The sequence below is a fragment of the Oryctolagus cuniculus genome, chromosome 2, assembly GCF_051225735.1.
Source record: "Oryctolagus cuniculus isolate XC-2025 breed Fujian yellow rabbit chromosome 2, ASM5122573v1, whole genome shotgun sequence".
Classification (NCBI taxonomy): Eukaryota; Metazoa; Chordata; class Mammalia; order Lagomorpha; family Leporidae; genus Oryctolagus; species Oryctolagus cuniculus.
In genome coordinates this window covers 4,991,590-5,014,438 of record NC_142868.1, presented here as the reverse complement: position 1 = coordinate 5,014,438, position 22,849 = coordinate 4,991,590, and the positions used below count along the sequence as shown (strand labels likewise).

Genomic DNA, 22,849 nt, shown 5'->3' with positions numbered 1-22,849 from the left:
ATGAGTTAGAAAAAGCAAACCAGACAAAGCAAGGCACACATATTACCATCTCCATGTTGTTTTGCCTAATATTTACTATCTTGCCCAGGAGAGACTTTTAGGGCATAACTCTCCCAGAAACCTTCCACAATTAAAAAAAAATGGCCTGGGGAAAGCAGCAAAAGATGACCCAAATGTCTGGGCCCCTGCCACCCACATGGGAGACCTGGATGAAGCTCCTGGCTCCTGGCTCCTGGCTCCTGGCTTTAGCTTGGCCCGGCCCTGGCCAGTGCAGCCATGTGGGGAGTGAACCAGCAGATGGAAGACCTCTATCTATCTATGTCTCTCCCTCTCTCTGCAACTCTACCTTTTCAAATAAATAAATTTTTTTAAAAAGCAGACAGCAGTGACCCTTGCAAACAGTGATGTTCAGCCCAACAGTAGAACAGTCAAGGAAATTAGTATTTACCCATGAGTTGTAAATTAGGCAGCCGTGTAATGGTGCTTTTTATACAGACTATACAGCAGCACAAAAGGTTTAGGATTCTTTAAATAAAAAACTTGGAATAGAAAATCCTGCATCTTCTGTGTAAAACATCGACAAGAATAGGGGGAATACAGAAAGGACCAAAAAAATGCCGGTTTCCACTAAAAGGTGTATTTTTCTCCCCTCCCACTTTTCTTCAGCCGTGTTATACTGTATGTGTGCGTGTGTGTGCATGTGTGTTAGAATTACCATGTGCAATACCACTTCTGGGTATGCACCCAAAACAACCACAAGCAGGTTAGATGCTGGGCACCCTGCTCACCGCAGCACCGTTCCCCAGAGGCAGGAAGTGGCAGAGACCCCCGTGCCCACTGACGGATGAGCAGATGGACAGAGGTGGTGTGCACCTGCAGGGGAACAGTGCCCAGCCTTGAAAAGGAAGGGAATTCTCACACAGCTATGAAGCTTGGACATCAAACCTTGTGACCCAAGTCAATCGGAGAAGGATGGTTCTGCATGATTCCACGTGTATGAGACACCTGGGTCAAGTTCGTAGTGACAGCAAGCAGCATGGTGGTTGCCAGAGGGTGGGACAGAGGGAAATGCAGAGCTGTGGTTGACTGGGCAGAGTTTCGGTCTTGCAAGGTGAAGAATTTGTGGGGATTGGTTGCACAACAAAGCCTGTACACTGTACACGTAAAACGGCTCAGATGACAACTTTACATTGTGTGTTTACCAACAGGACGGGGGTTTGGCCCCACAGTTAAGAAGCCTGCATTCCATATGGCAGTGGGTTCAATTCCCCACTCCAGCTCCTGACTCCAGCTTCCAGCTGGTGTAGACCTGGCAGGCACGGGTGAGGGCACACCTGGCTGAGCTCCTGCCACCCACGTGGGACACCTGCATCAAGTTCCTAGCTCCCAACTCCAGCTCCAGCCCAGCCCTGGCCATTGTAGGCATTGGGAAAGTAAGCCAGGTGGCTCACTCTTGTTCTCACTCTCATAAATAACTAAAATGTTTAAATACTCCATTTTTAAAAAATATCTTTTCCATTCTGCACCTCATAGATGAGACGCGAGAGACCCAGAAATGTTAAGTAATTTGCCTGAAATCGCAGTGTCAGGCCAAGCTAGGGGCTGACCAAACGGGGGCTCCGGTGTGTGCCAGTGCCCCAAGCCCAGCTCAGCTCTGCAGCCACACATCTACCCCAACCCCATCCCAGGGCAAGATGCCACCACCAAGGACATCCTCTTCTGATGTCCCAAAGACACCCCACCACCCCATGCTCTCCCCTCGCCCCCACCAGCTCTGGGATGCTCCCCCATAGACCCAAGCTGGCCACGTACCCCCTGTGCTGCCCTTTTCGCTCAGGGACTCTCTGGCCCCTGGCAGGTGGACAGCCACTAGGCAGCTCCGCCCTGGATCCCCAGTACCAACAGCAGCGTCTGCCCCAGCCTTAGGCGTGGAGTGAATGAATAAAACTCTTCTCCCCTGGTCGCTGGCGTCACTGTAAGGACATCACCGAGGGATACGGCTCCCCGGAACCGAGCGGGCACTTGACCCTCCCTGTGTTGGTTTGCTGGCACTGGGTGGTTTGGATAACAGAAATCTATCCTCTCACAGTCCTGGAGGCTGGGAGCCCAAGTTCAAGGTGTCAGTGCCTTCTGAAGACTTTCTACTTGTTTATAAATGGATGTCATCCCTCTCTGTCTCCGTCCTGGCGTCCTCATCTCAGAAGGGCACTGTCACATGACCTTACATGTGCTGAGCCAGTGAGGGCTTGGGTTTCAGCTGTGAACTTGGGGGACTCAATGCGTCACAGCTTTAAGTGCAAGACGGCCCCGCTAGGAGGCCCCTCTCGAGCCCCCCCCCCCCCGAGCTGCAGTGCATTTGAGCTCCCTGGGCCCCTCGCAGCAGAGAGCTTCACCGCTGGAGAAGGCATTTGATCCCAAGGAACAGCAGCCTAGGGCTCACCGGAACCATCTGGTGAGTCAGCTGCGTGTACACCTGCAGACCCCTTGGAACTGTTGAAGACGGAGTTGTTAGAATGGCATCGCTGGACCCAGAAAGAGCAAGTCCCCGCTGTCCCAGCACTATTTTCCTGAGGAGGAATAATCAGGGGCTCTGGGCGGTGACTTTGAGAAGCTCAGGCGTGTCCTCCGACCTCCAGCTTCTGCCCTCGGGCGGATCCTGCCCTTGGCAGCAACCATGGACAAACCCGGAGATCCTATGCAAAGGGAAATCGCCCAGAAACAAGAAGACGGGCACCATGCATGAACCCATTCATGTGTGTAAGCTAACAAACGAAAATAAACATTAAGACACAGGTACAGAGGGCAGAGGGGTGGCTCGCGGGGAAGGGATGGAAAGTGTGATGGGGGCAGAGTTGCAGGCACACAGTGCAGATCAGAAGGCCTAGCGAGATCTGACACACAGCACAAGCATGGTGGGTAGTCGGCCTGCCTCCGGTACTGAGAGACTAGATCTTAAGTGCTCTTACCACCAAAACAGGAAAGAAAGGTACCTGCGTGAGACGACGGACCTTTAATTTGCTTGACTGCAGTGATCACTTCCTTATGTGTCTCTAGATCCAAGTATCCTGTTTTACACCTCAAATGTACTCGATAAGAAAGAAGAGGTGGCAGGGCCAGTGTATGGCACAGTGGGTTAAGCTGCCCCCATGCAATGCCAGCATCCCATAAGGACACAAGTTTGAGTCCTGGCTCCTCCACTTAGGATCCAGCTCCCTGCTCATGTACCTGGGAAAGCAGCAGACAATGGCCCAAGCACTTGGGCCCCTGCCACCCATAGAGGAGACCTGGATGAAGTTTCTGGCTCCTGGCTTAAGCCTGGTCCAGCCCTGCCTGCTGCAGCCATATAGGGAGTGAGGCCGGCGCCGCGGCTCACTAGGCTAATCCTCCGCCTAGCGGCGCCGGCACACCGGGTTCTAGTCCCGGTCGGGGCGCCGGATTCTGTCCCAGTTGCCCTTCTTCCAGGCCAGCCCTCTGCTGTGGCCAGGGAGTGCAGTGGAGGATGGCCCAAGTGCTTGGGCCCTGCACCCCATGGGAGACCAGGAAAAGCACCTGGCTCCTGGCTCCTGCCATCGGATCAGCGCGGTGCGCCGGCCGCAGCGTGCCAGCCACGGCGGCCATTGGAGGGTGAACCAACGGCAAAAGGAAGACCTTTCTCTCTGTCTCTCTCTCTCACTGTCCACTCTGCCTGTCAAAAAAAAAAAAAAAAAAAAAAACATATAGGGAGTGAACCAAAGGATGGAAGATCTCTCTGTGTGTGTGTGTGTGTGTCCTTCCTCTCTCTCTGTAAGTAACTCTGACTGTCAGACAAATAAATCTCAAAAAAAAAAAAAAACAGGTAAAGAAAAAAACAATGGTGACAATCCCACACCTGTTCTCATGGAGTTGCTAAAGGGGCTACACAGATACCAATGAAAAATACTTTGCATGCTGGAAAGTTGGCCATGGCAGTGGCCTTAACTCTCATAGCCATGACCAGGGATGGAGCCAAGGATGAACCCACACTGAAAGCCCACCCAGAATTATTTTCATGAGATCTTTCTGACTCTAAGCTATACATTTAAACTACATCTGTGAAAATCCACTCTTCTGAGCCACACCAAGCCCACCAATGTGAAGAAAAAGAACCTCATATATTTCTAAAAGATTTTAATCCACATGGAGCTAATGAAAAAGTGTTTTAGGGACCTGAGGGGTGGTTGTCCTGGCACAAGGCTTCTCTCTCTTTTTTTTTTTTTTTTTTTTTTTTTGACAGGTAGAGTTAGACAGTGAGAGAGAGAGAGAGAGAAAGGTCTTCCTTCCGTTGGTTCACTCCCCAAGTGGCCGCAACGGCCAGAGCTACGCCGATCCAGAGCCAGGAGCTTCCTTCTGGTCTTCCATGTGGGTGTAGGGGCCCAAGCACTTGGGCCATCCTCCACTGCCTTCCCGGGCCACAGAAGAGAGCTGGACTGGAAGAGGAGCAGCCAGGACTAGAACTGGCACCCATATGGGATGCCAGCGCCACAGGCAGAGGATTAACCAAATGAGCCACGGCGCCGGCCCCCTGGCACAAGGCTTCTTTTGAGGGTGATAAAAATGTTCTAAAAAGGATCGTGGTGAAGGTCACACAACTTTAAAAGTACACCAAACCACTGAATTGTACAATAATATGGGGGAGTTGTATTCTATGTGAATCTTCATAAAACTGTTAGGACTATTCCCAGAAAATAAGATCTCCCCCGCCAGACCTTTTCTGGTGGGCTCTGGCTTGGCAGGATTTCCTGCCCCATAGGATTCTCACAAAAATGTCCAAGCCCCGCCCTACAGTAGAAGCAGCCAAAGCACTGAGGCTCAGAGATGGGTTCAGGTGCACCTTGGGGCTCACTGAGCAAGTCTACAGCAGCTCACACTGCCTGCACCTGCCAAATGTCTTATTTATTCATTCACGTTCATTTTATTTGAAAGGCAGAGAAATGGAGAGACAGACAGAGAGATCTTCCACCCACTGGTTCACTCCACAAATGCCTGCAATGGCCGGGACTGAACTAGACTGAAGCCAGGAGCCTGGAACTCAATCCAGGTGTCAGGGACCCAAATCCTTGGGCCATCACCTGCTGGCTCCATGGTGAGATTAGCAGCAACCCGGATCAGAAGGGGAGTAGCCGGGACTCAAACCAGGCAGTCTGGTGTGGGACACAGGCATCCCAAGCAGCAGTCCTGCCAGACTTCTTAGTGATGTGGGTTTCAGGAATCCTGGGATACACTTCCCAGGGGCACAGCACAACCAAACCCCAGGGACTTACCTGCAGGAGGGTGTGCACTGCGTGCGTGACAGGGAAAACTCCTTCAGTGGCTGACAAGCATTCAGAAAATCCAACGAAGTACCCAATTTTAAGGCATCCCAGGATGACTGTAATGACTGCAAACAAGGTGATACTGCCTAAATTTGGGGGAGGGATACACACATGCGTGTTAATATGCACTCGTGTCTTTTCCAAGTAAATTACAGTAAACACTCACATACTGGCCAACAGATTGTTGACAAGGATACCAAGACCAATCAATGAGAATAAAAGTTTTCTTAATGAATGGTGCTGAGAAAACTGGATATCTACATGCAAAATGTTAAAGTTGAGCTCTTTCCTGAGACCATATGTGATATTATCTCAAAATGAGCCAAAGACCTAAATATCAAGCAAAAAGTAGAAAACTCTTAGAAGAAAATCTTTGTGACATTGGACTTGGCAATGATGATTTGGCTATGACAAAAGAACAAACACCAAAAGTAAAAATAGGTGAACTACATTAAAATGAGAAACTTTGTGCATCACAGGACGCTATCAACATAGTTAAAAGGCAACCATAGAAAGGCAGAAAATATTGACAGATTCTATATCTGTGAAGTCACTCATAGCCACAATATGAAAGCACTTCCATGATTCGACAACAGAAACAAAGAAAAACCAGCTTTGTTAAGAATGGGCAAAGGACGTGGATAGACATTTCTTCAAAGAAGATATAAAAATGCCCAACATCACCAATTTTTAGGGGAAGGAAAATCAAAGCTGTGAGGCGCCACCTCACTCCCACTAGGATGGCTACTACAGAAACAGCAACAAAAAGAAACAAAATGACAAGTGCTGGCCAGGGTGCCGAAAATCTGAACCCCTGTGCAACCAGTGCTGGGAAGGCAAAATGCTGCACCTGTTGTGGACGGCCATTGGGAGGAGCCTCTAGACGCAGGAAAACCGCAAATGCCTCGTGAGCCAGGAATTCTGGGTATACACCCGAAAGAGCTGAAAGCAGGTGCACAAAAGGCTCTTGACACACCCGTGTCCACACCCGTGTCCATACCGAAACAGCATTCACAGCAGCCCGAAGGCGGAAGCAGCCCAGTGCCTGCTGAGTGGATAAACAGAATGTGGAAAACACGTACAATGGGACAGGCTTTGAAAAGAAAGGAAACGCTGACGTGTGCAACAGCATCAGTGACGCTACACTAAGTGAAGTAAGGCCGAGGCAAACAGCCCAACGCTACAGGAAGCCCCCGAGTGGCCACGTTCAGAGACAGAGTAGGATGGTGGCTGCCTGGGGTTGGGGGAGGCGACTGAGGAGTTACGGATGGAACAGGAACAAGTCTGCATCTTGCAAAAGGAATTGTGAGAGACCACAAATGTCAATGTGCCTAATGCTACTTGAAAACGGTTATGGTAAATTTTACATTTCACATACCTATTGCAGCAAGTAAAAAATAAGTATTTTAATACAAGTAATGGCACCATTGGGCTGATAAGCTGAATCCAGAAAGCAGGTATTGTGTCCCGTTCATCACTGTACCCGCCCCAGGCATAGGTGAGGGTGTGACAAATGCCCTCTGCACCTGTCCCTTGCTATCTGTGTGGGATTGGTTCCAGGGCCTCTCGTGGGTGCCCAGATCCACAGGTGTTCGCGTCCCTTACATGAAGTGGGACCTGTGCACATCCTGCCCCGTACTGCGGATCATGACTTAGGTTGTTTGCAGATGTAAGGCAGCGTAGAAGCTGCTGTACTGTGTTATTTAGGGAATACCGACAAGGAGGGAGCCTGCCGTGCTGAGTACAGACCAGTGGCTTTCTTCCAGGCTTTTCCATCAGCACTTGCTCGAATCCTGCGGGTGGAGAGGGCTGACAACATTCACCAAAGGGGTCTGGGGTCGACAGAAAGCCCTTGGGGCCTTTTGCAAAAATGCATCCATCTAAGTGGCACTGTTCTACTCAAACCCTCTGTTCTCTGATCCTAAAACCCAGCTCTGCTGGGGGCGGGGGGGGGGGCATTGTAATCCATAAGCTGTACTTTGGAAATTTATATTTATTAAATAAAAGTTTAAAAAAAAAACAGCTCTGCAAAGAACAAAGGTGCAGGCACACAGGTGCACAGGCACTGTCCTGTGCGGACAACCTCTGTAAGCTAAACCTCGCCTCAAATGGAGCATTCCTCTTTAAAGAATCTGACAGGTGCAGCATCTCCGGGGGTGATCCGGAAAGGTCCTCGCTAGGCAAGGTCTTTGTTGCAATCAGCACAGCTTTGACCAAAAGAAATACACACAAATATATGCACATGAGGAAAACACTGGGAAGGGACGGGAAGCCACTGTGCCCAATGAACACACCGGTGAGGGAAGCGCGTGATCGCGGGGAATTGTCAGGGTCCAAGTTCCCGAGCCAACACCGGTTGCCCCTCACGTGTTCCCCACCCCCCACACCCAGGAGGACCCTGGACCATGAGTGCCACGCGTGAAGACCTGAGCTCAGAGAAGAGCAGCCGGCGACACTGTGCCAGCCCTGCCGGAGACCTGCAGGGACGGCAGATACAGTCGCCTGGCCCCACCCTGCGTGCACGCCTTGTAGAAACAGCTCCGAGGGACACTGCGGGAAAGAAAGCCAGGGAGGCAGCCACTGTGTGGTGCTGGAAATCCAGCCCAGTGCTCGGAATGGGCTCATTCTGATTGCACGAGGCAACAGCAGGATGAGCAGCAAGAACCCAGGCCTGAGGCCACAGGACCGGGGCGCCAGTCCTGGCCGTGCGGCCGTGCAAAGTGTGAATTCTGCCAGGTCGCGTCCTGCTCCAGGCTTCAGTATCCCGGGGCGTTAAATGAGGACGGTCCACAGCGGCCGTTCTCCTGTCTTAACTTGCACCAGAACTCCCGGCAAGACTCGAGAAAACCCAGATTGCTGGCTCCACCCCCAGAGCGGCTGATACAGGAGGTCAGGCTGGGACCCAGACTGTGCGTCTCTACCAAGCTCCCGGAGTCAAGGCACCGCTGCGAGTGGTCTGGGAGCCTGGAGCCACTGGTCTGGAGCCTCTCTCGGGGTGACACTTCAGGGGCTCTGCCATGAATGGCTCCTCCCGCTCCTACAGTCCATCACCCGTCTATGTCTGCCTCAGATACCCTGAGCGGTCCTGCTGCTGTGGATTGTGGTGATCTGTGTGTGTCCCCCAAATGTTCACGTGCTGGAAGCTTGGTCCCCAGCGCAGGGATGTTGAGGTGGTGGAAGTTCTAGGGGGTGGAGCCAACGGAAGGGATTAATGTAGTTCTCCCAGACCCCAGTTAGTTCTCCTAAGAGTGGGTTGTTTGGGGGCTGGCGCTGGGGCATAGCAGGTTAAGCCACCACCTGGGGCACCAACATCCCATGTGGGCACGGGTTCTAGTGCAGCTGCTCCACTTCTGATCCAGCCCCCTGCTAATGCGCCTGGGAAAGCAGCAGAAGAGAGCCCAAGTAGTTGGGCCCCTTCAAGCACAGGGGAGATCCAGACGGAAGTCCTGGCTCCTGGCTGCAGCCTGGCCCAGTGCTGGCCACTGCAGCCATTTGGGGAGTGACCAGTGGATGGAGGGTCTCTCTCTCTCTCTCTCACTCTCTCTCTCTCTCTCACTCTCTCTCCTTCTATCTCGGTAACTCTGCATTTCGAGTAAATAATTCTTAAAAAAAAAAAAAAAATGAGGCCGGCGCCGCAGCTCACTAGGCTAATCCTCCGCCTGCGGCGCCGGCACACCGGGTTCTAGTCCCGGTTGGGGCACCAGATTCTGTCCCGGTTGTCCCTCTTCCAGGCCAGCTCTCTGCTGTGTCCCGGGAGTGCAGTGGAGGATGGCCCAAGTGCTTGGGCCCTGCACCCCATGGGAGACCAGGATAAGTACCTGGCTCCTACCATCGGATCAGCGCGGTGCGCCGGCCGCCGCGGCCACTGGAGGGTGAACCAACGGCAAAAGGAAGACCTTTCTCTCTGTCTCTCTCTCTCACTGTCCACTCTGCCTGTCAAAAAACAAACAAACAAACAAACAAACAAACAAAAAAATGAACGGAGGGTTGTCAGCTGGTTCTCTTTCGGCTTCTCTGCTACATTGTGGCACATCCCCGAATTGAGGTGTGTGCACAAAACACAAAGGGGTGAGCTGGCCCCAGACCTTCCGTGTGCATCCCGGAAAAACGGAAGACAGTGACAGAGTCAACGAGGACGCACGGTAAGGAAAGGCTGCAGCTCCAGCTCTGTTCCCAGCTCGGATGCTGCCCGCACGCAGGGCGAGAGACAGAGTACAGGTGCATGCGGACGCTCGCGATGTAATTCTATCAGCCGCTGTTTGTTGAACCCCTGCTTCCGGCCAGGCACTGCCCAGTGGCTACAATACAGTGGCTGCCTTTGGGAGCTCAACGTGCTAGTGAGGGTGACAGGAAATAAACAACAAACACACAAAGAGCATGAGGGTGTGCCAAGTGGAGCAGGGAGAGGGCGGAAGCTGAAGGTGGGAGTGCACACTCCCGGGTGAGAGCCGAGCAGAGAACCTGCTCAGAAAACGCTATCGCCCAGGCCGTGCTCTGCCAGGGCTTCAACCTCACAACCGTGAACTGGAGAGGCTCTGTCCTCCTGCGCCTTTCTACTGCTGCATCAAAAATACCTGAGGCCCGGGTTTTATAAAGAAATGAAAGTTTGTTAGTGGGGCCGATGCTGTGGTGTAGCAGGTAAAGCCGCTGCCTGCAGTGCTGCCATCCCATATGGGCACTGGTTCGAGTCCTGGCTCCTCTACTTCTGAACCAGCTCTCTGCTACGGCCTGGGAAAGCAGCAGAAGATGGCCCAAGTGCTTGGGCCGCTGCAACTGTGTGAGAAGAAGCTCCTGGCTCCTGGCTTCGGATCAGCTCAGCTCTGGCCTTTGTGGCCATCTGGGGAGTGAACCAGTGGATGGAAGACCTCTCTCTCTGTCTCTCCCTCTCTTTCTATAACTCTCTCTCTCTCAAATAAACAAATCTTTTTTAAAAAGTTGGCTAGCAGGGCTAGCGCTTTTGGTGCAGTGGGTTAAAGCCCCAGCCTGCAGCACCAGCATCCCATATGGGTGCTGGTTTGAGTCCCAGCTGCTCCTCTTCCAATCCAGCTCTCTGCTATGGCCTGGGAAAGCAGTAGAAGATGGCCCAAGTGCTTGGGCCCCTGCAACTGTGTGGGAGATCCAGAAGAAGCTCCTGGCTCCTGGCTTTGGATCAGCTCAGCTCTGGCCATTGTGGCCATTTGGGGAGTGAACCAATGGAATGGAAGACCTCTCTGTCTCTGGCTCTACCTCTCTCTGTAACTCTGTCCTTCAAATAAAATAAATCTTAAAAAAAAAGTTGGCTAGCATGCTTACTGCTAAAAATAAGACACAAAATCAATAAACCTGATTTTCCATACACATATATATACACATAAGAGTAGTGTGTGTGTGTACAACCTCGCATGCTTCAGGAAGAGAGTATACAATTCTGGATGCCATGGAACATTGACAAAAATCAGTCCCATGCTACAAGACAGCCAGATGTAAAAGATGGACCAGTGATGATGAGGATGGACCAGCAGCCCAGCTTCAAATCCTGATTCCCTGATGACCTTGGGCAGTTACTGAACTTACCTGTGCCTGAGTTCCCATGTCTGTAAAATGCGGATGAGAAAAATCCCCTCGGGATACTGAGAAAATTAAAGAAGCCATTATGTAGAAGTCACCCGGAACAATACACCACAGCTAGAGTTCCATCAATGGGATGCTGTTGTCACCATAAACTCACTATTCAACCAGAAAGAAAAACGTAATGAACCAGAACCAATCAGAAAGTTTATCAGCCACACGACTTGAGAATCCAGCAGTCCTTCGCCTTATGCAAGGTTTTGATTTCCACGATTTCAGTTAACCCTGGTCTGCAAATACGAATGGAGAATTCCAGAAACAAATGACTCCTACGTTTTAAATTGTGATAAAATCTTGTGCCACCTCACTCCCTCCTGCCCAAACTGAACCATCCTAGTCCTTGTCCACCGCCTGCTTGCTAGCCTCCTAGCAGCCATCTTAGTTATCAGTGCAGTGTAGCTGTGTCACAGTGCCCATGTTCCAGTAACCTCGTGTCGTAGCCTAACACCATGTCAGAGTGCCTGTACCACTCACCTCACACCACCACGAGGGGAGAAAGGGAGAGCAAGGTGTCTGCAGGGACGTGGAGAGAGATTACACCTGCATAACTTTCATTATAATTTTTGTTGTAATTGTTCTATTTTAGCATTGCTAATGTTATACAGTGCCTAAAAAGCAAGCAAAACATTTTCATATATATACTTAAGTGTACATATTATTAGTGTATTATATGTACCTAATATCTACTGAAATATATATATATATATATATATATATGCTCAGTACTATTTGGGGATTCCACTGCAGGTCTTGGAACACATCCCCCATGCATAAGGGAGACTGCTGTAACCCCCAAACTGCTCAGGGTGCCTGCCTCGTGTTGGCAGGAGGAAGACCCTTCCTCTGTGCTCAGCTCCCAAGTCCTTCTTCAGCACCTATAGGTGGGAGGACCCCCACCTAAGTCAACCCACACCTCCATCCCATGCAAAGATGCTCCCCACTGAAGCATGACCACAGCCATCCGGCCTCCCCCTGGACAGCCGAGGCTGAGAGGGTCCCTGTCTCTCAGGGTGTGTCCTTCCATGGCCCTGGTGCTTTCCATTCAAATGTCTTCCTCAACTGAGCTGCAGGTGGCATCCCAGAACCACCCTCCTCTTCCCTGGAGCTTCCGCCATCACCCACTCATTCATTCATCCGTGCGTTCATTGATTCTATTATTGAGCAGACACCGACTGGCACTCGCTGCATGCCAGGCATCTCGCCAGGAGCTCAGGCACAATGGTAGGTGCTTGAGACAAGGTGTCTGCCTTCCGGAGCGTGTGCTCTGGCTGGCCCAGCAAGCAGTAGCTGGATAAGGCAGTCTCCCGCCAGGAAGAAAAGGACAGGGAGTCACGATGACACACAGCCAGAGGCTGCACCTGCACAGCAGGGATCCGGAAAGGCTCCTGGGGGAGGTGACTCTTGGCAGCTGAGAGGATAACTCAGAACTGACAGGTGCAAGACTGCACCGCTTTCTACCCTGTGGCCTCTGCACCCTTCTCTCTTCCGGACTGAATGCCCTACGTGACTGCTGTCCTGCAGTGGCCCACCCAGCGCCGGGGGGACAAGACTGTCCTCATACGGTCAGACTTCCTCTCAGGGAGTGCTGAATCAGCATCTGCTCACGATGTCCCTCCTGAGTGGGCCGCGGAAAGGACAGCCACTGTCTCCCATCAGTGCTGAAATCCTGACACTGTGTTTTCCGTTAAACCAGAAGTCCTAGCCAGAACCACTGCATCTGTAAGAAAATGCACGCATCTAGACACAGCCTCCTCGTGGCAGCCCCAGAGGGGCCGTGGGGAGCCCTGCCCCTTCCCCAAGGGAGTTGCCCCCTGCAGGTGGGGTTGCCCCTGAACTTCTCTGGATGTCACTGCCCCACTTGACTCTCTATGTCCTGCATGCTGTTTGCATTGTTTCTAAAATGCAGGGCAGGAGCTGGCGCTGTGGTGCCTGCAGAGCCGGCATCCCGCGTTGCCGGTTAGAGTTCTGGCTGCTCCACTTCTGATCCAGCTCCCTGCTATGTGCCTGGGAAGGCAGTGGAAAATGGTCCAAGTGCTTGGGCCCCTGCACCCACGTGGGAGACCAGAGGAGGCTCCAGGTTCCAGGCTTTGACAGCCCATCACTGGTCATTATGGCCATTTAGGGAGTGAACGAGTGGGTAGAAAGTATTCTCTCTCTCTCTCTCTCTCTCTCTCTCTCCCTCCCTCCCTCCCTCTCCCTCTTCCTCTTCCTCTCTTCCTCCCTCCCTCTCTCCCTCTCCTTTTTTCTCTGTAACTCTGCCTTTCAAATAAACAAATAAACTCTTCAAAACAAAGTAAAAGTAAATAAATAAAATGCAGGGAAGCGTCTGAGCCCTCATCTCTCGCTGGTCCCCTTGTTTGACTGACAGCCAGCCTGCAGGGACCTCTCAAACCCAGGGTCCTCCCTGTAGACAGAGAACTCATTCTGAAATGCAAATAGAATCACTTCTCTTCCTTCAAAACCTTCCATGGCTCCCTGTGACCCCCAGACGACGCCAAGGTCTGAAGCCTGCCGGGTAGGGCCCTGCAGAACACAGACCTGGCCAGCATGCCTGAACCCACCCCCAGACTCCAGCAGGAACGGAAAGCCTTCCTCCAGGACCCCTTCCCTGAGCCCCCAAATCCTCGTCTCTAGGGAACTCCCATGCGTCCCTTGCTAAGGAACCAACTCACTGATTCTCACAAACAGCCCAGGTGGCAGGCAGTGGCATTGCCCCCATTTCACAGATGGGGAGACTGAGGCAGAGCCCCACAGCACAGGCAGAACAGAACCAAGGCTCTCCCAGGCCAGGGGCATGGCTCCCTCCTCTGCTACTTTTTTTAAAGATTTATTTATTTATTTGGAAGCAGAGTTAAGAGAGGCAGAGGCAGAGGGATGGTGGGGAGGATCTTCCATCTGTTAGTTCACTCCCCAAATGGCCATATCAGCTGGAGCTGGGTCTATCCAAAGCCAGAAGCCAGGAGCTTCTTCCAGGTCTCCCACTCTGGTTCAGGGACCCAAGCACTTGGGCCATCCTGCTCTGTTTTCCCAGGCCATCAGCAGGGAGCTGGATTGGAAGTAGAGCAGCCAGATTCAAACCGGCACCCATGTGGGATGCCGGCACAGCAGGCAGTGGCTTTACCTGCTATACCACAGCGCCAGCCCCTCCTCCACTACTTTCTATGAGTGTCAAAGACCCCTCTGCCCCACAGAGAAGATAAAAGACCAAGGGGAAGGGCAGGGCTTGACCTCGTGTGCCACCTGCTAAGGCCGGACCACCTGCCCCAAAGCGAGGTCCTCATTTCTGTTCCCTCCTCACTCCATCGGAATATTTCCAGGGGTGGGGAGCTCCCCTTCCTCCTGCAGCCCTTTCGGCTGTGTGGCCAGCCAACCGGGGGCTGACACACACACCCCAAGAACTCTGACATGGAAAACATGATGCACAGCGACAGAAGCCAGCCCTGAAATGCCACACGCTGTAACTCTGGCTAGGAAACGCCCAGGACAGGCAAATCCACGGAGCCAGGAAGAAGACTGGCGGTTGGGGCCGGCATCGTGCCCAGCAGGTTAAGCCACTGCTTGCGATGCTGGCATTCCATATTGGAGAGCTGGTTCGGGTCCTGGCCGATCTGCTTCCCATCCAGCTCCCTGCTAATGTGCCTGGGGAAGCAGTGGAAAAAAGGCCCAAGGACTTGGACCCCTGCCACCCACATGGGAGACCTGGATGGAGTTTAGATCTGGCCCAGCCCTGCCTGTTGTGGCCATTTAGGGAGAGAACCAGCAGAAGGTAGCGCGCTCTCTCTCTCTCTCTCAGCATCTCATCCACTCTCTTTCATTCTGCCTCTCAAATACCAAATCTTAAAACACAACAAAACATATGCCAGGTTTGCAACCTCCTGGGTCAGACTGTGCGCCCCTGGGTTCCAGTACCTTCTGTGTTCTCCAACCTTGCTACCTGTGCTCCTCTGCTGTGTTTCACTCCTATCCTCCCCCGACTGCTCTCTGCCACCATCCCTGATGGCACCCCCCCCCCCACACACACACACTCAGCCCCTTTACCTCCTCCCAGGGGCACAGGCACACTGCTGGCCTTCGTCTCCATAGCCTGAAAGCCTGGGCTGGGCGCCCATAGCCAGCTCACGCCTGCCCCTTTACTGCGGGTTCCTTGTATTTGCAAGGGATGGTGTGCAGTTACCATGCTGAACAAAGAACGTGTTGTAGATAAGGTTTGTCCAGTTTTCAGAAAAAAAAAAAAACACTATGTGAGACTCTGAACTCACGAAAGCAGTAAGTTTGGGACACTCATTCACCCAAAAACAGAACCGCCATGACAAACAGCTGGACGGTGCTTACATGGGACTCAGCATTCAAAATGCACTCAACAAATGGAGCTATTACTCATTGTTGCCACTCCCAGAAGCTGTCTCTATGCCCGAGACAGGACAGGAAGAAAGGGAAGGCTCCCGGTGTACCACGCTGTCTCTTAAGGAGAATAGAAACAGAAAAGAAACAGGACCTGGCGCTTCACGGCAGGGCAAGGCGCTGGCTGGGTTTTCATCCTCACTGCACATACGGGGCAGGGAGGCTGCTGCCATTTCTTGTAGAAGAAACCAACCCCTTTGTTTGGGAAACAGGTGCTGGATCAGTGACCCTCATTGCTGCCGGTGCTTTAAGGACACTAGCCTTTGTTCCAAAGAAAGCGTTCACTTTCTCACACGCCCGGGGGCGGCAAGCGCACTGCCCACAGCGCACCCCAAGGCTTTCCCTGGAAAACCTCGGTGCCCAGACGTCCGCCAAGGGACGCCTTCTCAGAACATTCCACTTCTCAGCTCTGTCCCCAGCACCAGGGCAGAGCCGACTTCCGGACCCAGGTCTCTCTTTCCAGCTAAGGTTCTGGAAGAGAACACACTCCTCCCGGGGCCGAAGCCACCACCCTGGGCACCGAGGGCTCCCCACGCTCCTGACTGCTTCTTGCTTCCGTTGTGACGGGCCAGGCTTGGTTGGCATCTGCTTCCTCTCATCTCCCAGCTCCTCCTCAAGAGGTCACTGGGACTCCTACTGATGAGAAAATGGCACTCAGCTGAGGCTTCCAGGCCAGCCCGGTCTCCATGGTTCCCAGCCTTGTCTAAATGGCCGTTCATATGGGACAACCTGCCAAGCGTCTCAATGCCACCACTTACTGAACACCTACTGTGCGCTTGCTCTATTCTGCATCATTTATTCGGTCCCTACTCGAGGTCTAAGACCTCTCAAGTGGGACACGTGCACAAGAGGAGGCTGTTCCTGTGTCCCCATGCAGCTCCTCCCTCTGGCTTCCCAGCTTGGGCAGTGGCACAACCACTCATCCACAGATGTAGGGGCCAGTGCTCAGAGCCATCCTGGAAGGAGGGAAGTCAGAGAGGAGGAAGAATGGGGGAGAGAGGAAGGCAGAGAAAGAGAGAAGAGGGATGGAGGGAGAGAGAAAGGAGGAAGTGGGGAGGGGAGGGGAAAAGGAGGGTTGAGTGAGGAGGGAGGAGGAGAGGAAGGTGGAGGGAGGGAGGAAGCAAGGCAGGGGTGAAGGCAAGGAGCTTCCACTCCAGGGAAGCAGAGGTGAAAGGGTGTGTGCGTCATGTGGGGGCTGTGTTGGTTTTCCATGGCACAGGAATCGCTGTCATCCACAACCATAAAACCACGAACCTCCCCCAAAACAACCATTTTCAGAGCAGGAATTCGGGCCACCTGGAATGGAGTCCAGTTTCCCCGACGGCAAGACCAACCAGGACACAGTCCTCTCTGTCACAGTACGAGGCAGAAATAAACACCAACCTCGCGAGAGCTTCCACGCGCCTGAGTACTTCCTGCCAGGCACACGGACCGCAAGAGGCACCTGGGCCAGACTGGGGAAGGGACCGTGGTGCGCCCACAGCCATCGCAGCCTACCCAGCGTGGGATCCCCAGCTACTAGGAACTAGGGCTCGGTGCAGGGAGGTGACAAGTCACTCAGGTGCAAGGAGGGCAGAGCCCCACTCTTAGGGAGGTTCGCCTGCAGGTCAGGGTGGGGAGGTGCCTTGTGCCCAGACAACCTGGTGTGAAATGCCTGTGGCCCCTCAGTGCCCTGGCTTTCTCTCCTCACTCTGGCCTCCTCCCTCTGACCTGCGCGGGGTCTGTCTCCTCTCACAGAGCAGCAGCCCCTCCCCTGCAGGAGGGGACAGCTCCCTTCCCTACTAGCAAGTGCCTCTGTGCCCCAGGGCCCCAAATCACATCCACCCATTCATTGTTTCCCCATACCCGAGCCTCAGGTGGCTCTGGGAGCTCCCGGGGCTGCCCCGGAGGCTGGAGCTGCCAGGAGCAGCCCTGGCCTGGGCATCCAGGGCAGAGCGCAAGTGGAGGGGTGTGATCAGACCCACGGAGTGGGGGGCGAGCAAAGCTTCCCTGGGCTTCGCAGCTCAGGCAGTGGCACAACCACTCATCCACAGATGTAGGCGCCAGTGCTCAGAGCCATCCTGGAAGGAGGAAGAATGGGGGACAGAGGAAGGCAGAGAAAGAGAGAAGAGGGACAGAGGGAGAGAGAAAGGAGGAAGTGGGGAGAAGAGGGGCTCATGGCCCTGGCTTGGAAAGCAGACGGCGCTGGGAAGGGGCACAAGGCATTCCGGGAGTAGGGAACCGAATAGGCAAAGGCGTGGAAAGAGTTTTTGTGAATGATGGGGGTGCGAGCAGGAGAGAGCTAACCGTGGGGGAGGGGAGAACACAAGAGGCCCCTGGGGCCAGAACTAGGTAGCCTTGAGCTCCAGGATAAAGGAAGGGGTCAGTAGGGCCATTGCGGGCATTAGGCGGAGCGTGGACAGGCGCGTGCTCCAGGGCAGGCGCCAGGCAGGAGCCCGGCTGAGAAGCACAAGGAGGGGAAGGGAGGCCGGGAAGGGGGAGGCCGCGGGGCGCCCCACTCACCGCGGAGCCAGCGCGCGCCGGCGTGCGCGTCCTTGGGGCGGATGAGGCGGCGCTGCGCAGCGCTGCGGCCCACGTACCACAGCATCCAGAGCAGCTGCAGCAGCATGAGCGCCGTCAGGAAGCCCAGCAGGTCGCCCTTGCCCACGCGCGACGCGTGCACGGCCCAGGCCAGCAGCAGCAGCAGCCCCGCCACGAACACCATGAGCCCGTACTGGCTGCTCAGCGCCTCGGCCAGCTTCTGCGGGACGCTGGCGCGCACCGCCACCGCGCGCTCCGGGGCCCGAGGCTGGCCGGCCAGCATCTCCGAAAGCGTGGCGTCTCTCGTCCTGGGGACCGCCGCACCGGAGCCCGTCCGAGCCCCCACGCCCTCAGTCAGCCTGGCCCGGTCTCCCACGCCTTCCCACACCTGTCCTCCCCTGTGCGCCCTTTGGCCCTCGGTGAAGGAATCCACCCCGCTAGGGACCTGGGTATCCACGAGCACCGCGCAGACCCCACGCCCACCTCCCTCATCCCAGGAGGACCAGCAGCCCCCCGCCCACTCCGGGACCCACGCGGACCGACCCCTGCTCCCCGTCCCCAGCCCCGGAGCCAGCTCTACCCGACGCCCGCGCGCCCTCCTGCACCTCGGCCCCCACCGCCGCCCGCTGCCCGCCGCAGCGCCCACGCCCCGGGCGCCCGGAAGCGCTGGGTGGCCAGGGGTGCGGCCCGCCAGCCCGCTGCTGCCGCAGGGAGGGGGAGGAAGTCGAGGGGTTCACCTGCAGCTGCCTGAGGGGCTGCCCGGGGGCGTGGCCGGGGCAGAGCCAAGGATCAGGCAGGCAGGCCCCGGGCCGTGCGCTCTCCGGGACTGTCCCCGGGACCCCCGCGTGTGTCCGGGGGAGCCCCTGTGTGTCGTGTGTGCCCGTCGGTCGTTTTGCCCTGGCCCCTGTGTGTTTCTGAAATCGGGTTTCTTTGTGCGGGCCTATGCCTGGGAGTGTCTGGCTAGGGGTGGGGGCGCCCAGCCCTGGAATAGAGCGAGGGGGTATCCCAGGTGTGGTCTCTCTCTCTCCGTCTGGTGTGCCACTGCGTCCGCGGTGAGACGCGGAATCAGACCTCAGTCCTGAGTGCAAGGAGCTGGGGACCCGCTGCCGGGAGGCAGAGGAGCGGGGTCGCCGGTGGTGTCCGGGACCCAAGTGCTTCCTCCCGCCCCCAGCTCACGGGCTCCCCTTTCACAGCGCCAGGATGCCCGCCTGGCACGGTGTCCACCGCCCCCCACCCCCACCCCCATCCCGTCCAGCTGCTGTGCGGCTCAGAGGGGGCTGGGGGGCTTCTCCAAAAAAGTGTCCCCAGGTCTGGCAGGGGCCGGGACCTCCGATGCACGGGGCGTGGCGCGGGCCTGGGGAGCGGGAGCCCCCTGGAGGGCAAGGGCGGTCCTGGTGCACAGTGCCCTGGGAGCGCCAGGCCGCCCCTGGAGACCCCCTCGCCTTCTGGTTAACGCTTGGCTGCGGCGGTCTCTGAAGGAGAGACCCACACGTTGGCCTTGCTGGGCCCCCACGAAGGGGCGACGGGTGCTCAAGGAGGGGCCGGGAGCCCTGGGCTTGGAGGGAGTCAGTCTCGGGGCTTTGCTTTCCCATCCCTGTCCCCTTCCCCTTCCCCTTCCCCTTCCCTCCTCCCTCCTCCCTCCTCCCTCCTCCCTCCTCCCTCCTCCCTCCTCCCTTCCTCCCTTCCTCCCTTCCTCCCCCTTCTTTCCACACTGGATCCTCTGCCAGCACCCACTCTGGGTGCTGGAGATTCAGCCGTGAAAAGACGCTGCCCTGGTGGAGCTGAGTTTCAGGCGGGCACGCGGGTAGACAGGAACCTTGTGAGTGCTGGCCCGGAACAGGAGCCCGGAAGGGGTGAGGAGGGCTGGGAGGGGCCGGGAGGAGGCTGTGTGACACCTGAGAGATGCAGCTGGCGGGTTGGGAGGGCTGAGACCGGCAGCGGTGAGACCAGATCCAGGGAACTTAGAGAAAGGAGTGTGGCCCACAGCTCTGCCCGGGCTCCCGGGAGGCTGCAGGGCTGATGGCCGCCCCCCTTCCCTTCAGTGCCCTGTCCCCTCGCCTGGCACACACTGCCCAGATGGTGTCGACATCTGCTGCCTGCCTCTCCCGCAGCAGCCCAAAGCACCGTGGGGATCTTGTCTGTCTTGCCCACTGTGAGTTCTCCAGCATGCAGAGCAGTGGTGCCTCGTGTGTAGGTGTGCAGCAGTGTGCTCAGTGGAGGGATGAGGGGTAGATGGACGGAGGGAGGGAGGGAGGAATGGAGGAGAGAGATAGATGAAGGGATAGATGGATGGATGGATGGATGGATGAGTGATTGGATGGATGGATGGATGGATGGATGGATGGATCGATTGGCAGGTAGGTGAGGGATGGATGTATGGGGGATACAGAGATGGGTAGGGGATGGAGGGAGATGGATGTATGGGGGATTGAGGGATGGGTAGGGGATGGAGGGAGGGAGGGAGATGGATGGAGGGATGAGGGATTGAAGGATGGATAGACAGATGGGTGAGGGGTGGGTGAATAACATGGAAAAGCTCTGTCCCCCTTGCAATCCCCTTTACTTCTCACACATCACAGGAATCATTTTTAAACTTTCTTTCCAATTATGAGGTCCCTGAAGGCAGAACTCTGTGTGGCTCCTTCTTCTCTCCGGCATCAGCATCTGGGCTTTTAAAAATCCATTGAGAACCGTAGGCTGAGTACCTACCACCTGTGTCCCCGGGATGTGCCAGGCCTGGGGACAGGAAAATGAAGCCCACAGTTCGTGCCAAATGCCACGAGAAGCCGGGAGAGAGAACTCGATGCCTGGCAGATGGCAGGGATCCCATGAGTGTCCCAGGCCCCATAAAAACCAAACTGCTTCTCCTTCATTTGACCGCTTTACAAAGCATCTTCCCATCCATGCTCTGCTTTTCATACATCAGCTCAATTCGACATGAATCGGAGGGAAAAGGCAGTGTCCAGTGGCGACTGGGCGGGCAGGTTCCAAAGTTAGGCTGCAGGGTTTGACTGCGAATCCATCGCTTACTACTGCGCTAACCCTCTGTGTGTCTCGGGCTTCTCATCTGTAAAATGAAGTCCTTGGAAAGAACCACGCTTACACATTTGTTCAAAAATGAGCTGCTACTCACAAAGCACTTTGGAAAATGCTTGCAATCCTCAGTCACTTTTCCCATTCGCTGAGCACCTGCTGAGTGTCGGGCACAGAGCTGAGGCTGTGTGGGAGGGGAATTCAGCTGCCTCTCCAACAGGTGCTCCCCTCCACCTTGGAGAGGTGTTACTGGGCAGTGGCTGCCCAGCCAGGGACTCCAATTTCAGGCACTCACCGCATCTAGGTGGGGCCGTGTGACTAAGCTGTGGTCAGGGAGTGCATTTAGATCCAGACCATGAAAATCCCCTATGGAATCCTCTCCCTGGACACCCACATCCATAGCAACCCTGGAGCCCTCTGACCATGGCAGAGCCCGCCATCCCGAGGCCCCACAGTGGAGGGTGAAGTCGAGTTCTCTGTGGAAGCTGGGCCTTACCCGAGTGAGAAGTGTGCCAAGCCACTGCAAGTTGGAGATGTAAGGACACAAAACTTCAGTTATGGTGGAGGCATAAGCCAGCAGATTACAGAAGGTACCTATAGTGAATGACAAGTCTTAACCAGACATTTTCATGGTATTGAAGATTGCTAGGATAGATTTTTCTCACCAGAATAATAATGTTAAAGTCTGTGAAATAATGCGTCCATTAATTAACTCGAGTCATTCCACAATATATATTTCAAAATCTGTTGTACATGATACTTATGTACTTTTTTCAATAAAAATTCCTTTAAAAAGCTTTGCTAAAGAAAGACGATTTGATCTATATAACCGACAAATCTCGAGGAAGGGTAAACAGTTCCTCAACCTGAGTCAGACTTGCCCGCGTTCTTGAATGGGCAGGGACTGATTTTCAGAGATAAATCCTGCAACACTGCCACAAACAGATCACGTGAGCCCGTGGCTAAGCCTCCCCCAGGGTCTTCAGCACCACATCATGGTGATCTTTCACTCGGCAAGGGTCGCTGCAAGGTCTTTTTTCTTGGGTTGAAATGTTAGATTTACACACATCTCATGAAGATAGCATAGAGCGCCCTCTTTATCTTCTGCCACGTGCATTTCTCAAAACCAGGAAATTAACATGGATAGAATACTTCAGAGACTTTATCCACATGAGGTTACTTTTTCCATTTTTTTTTTTCTATGTAGGCCTTTTGGAAAAGTTTTATTGCAACAAAAACAAAGAAACAAACCTACCCCGCTTAGCAGTATGTAGCAGTACCCATTTTATCGGGCTCCTGGGCCCTGTGGGTCAGGATTTGAAGACTGCTTTTTCTCTAATTTACAATGCCTAGGCCTTAGCGAAGACTTGGTGCTTTGGTCTGAACGTTGGTGACGCCACCCCCGCCACCACTCCCACATGTTGAATGCATATGTTGAGTCATGATTACAGAGGTGCCAGTATTAGGGAGATGGGAGCTCTGGGGAGGCCCCTATCCAGTCACGAGGGGATTAGTGTCCTTCTAAGACCCCAGAGCTCACACAGCGCTTCCACCATGCGGGGACACAGGAGGCACGACCCATGAAGATCAGGCCTCGCCATCCGCTGAGCGCCGGCACCCTCTCGGCACCCTCTCCTCGGAGCGCCCACCTCCAGAACCGTGAAGAGGGCGTTTCTGTGGTTTCCGTCCCACCCAATCCATGGTACTGTGCTTAGCAGCCCGAGGGGGCTGGGACGGGGGAGTTTCTCAAAGCCACGCTTCTTCTCTCACAGTCTGGGGCCTGGGAGAAGATAAGCCAAAAGCTGGGCCCAGCTGGGACGGTCAAGCAGAGTGTGGACACAGGGCAGCCAGGCCCCTGGGCTTTGAGAACTTCCATCCTCTTTGAGAGGGAGAATTCCAGGAGGGAATCTGTGGGGAGCAAGCATTCCGGAGAACCCGGCAGAGGCCGCATGGCCTTT

The 22,849-nt window shown here is 54.6% G+C and overlaps 1 protein-coding gene across 2 annotated transcripts in view; it reads right to left on the bottom strand.

The window, feature by feature from the left end:
* OTOP1 (otopetrin 1) overlaps positions 1-18,581 on the bottom strand; it is a 30,090-nt gene extending 11,509 nt beyond the window's left edge. Inside the window, exons 1-2 of one of the 2 annotated variants that reach the window (XM_051829829.3) lie at positions 17,841-18,581; positions 5,280-5,416 (exon numbers count right to left, since the gene is read on the bottom strand). In XM_051829829.3, coding sequence (XP_051685789.3) covers positions 5,280-5,416; positions 17,841-18,141 — 438 coding nt within the window. In that variant the 5' untranslated portion in view covers positions 18,142-18,581. The remainder of the gene's footprint in view (positions 1-5,279; positions 5,417-17,840) is intronic. The other variant, XM_089326828.1, reaches the window with a different exon arrangement.
* Between the last annotated feature and the right edge of the window lie 4,268 nt (positions 18,582-22,849).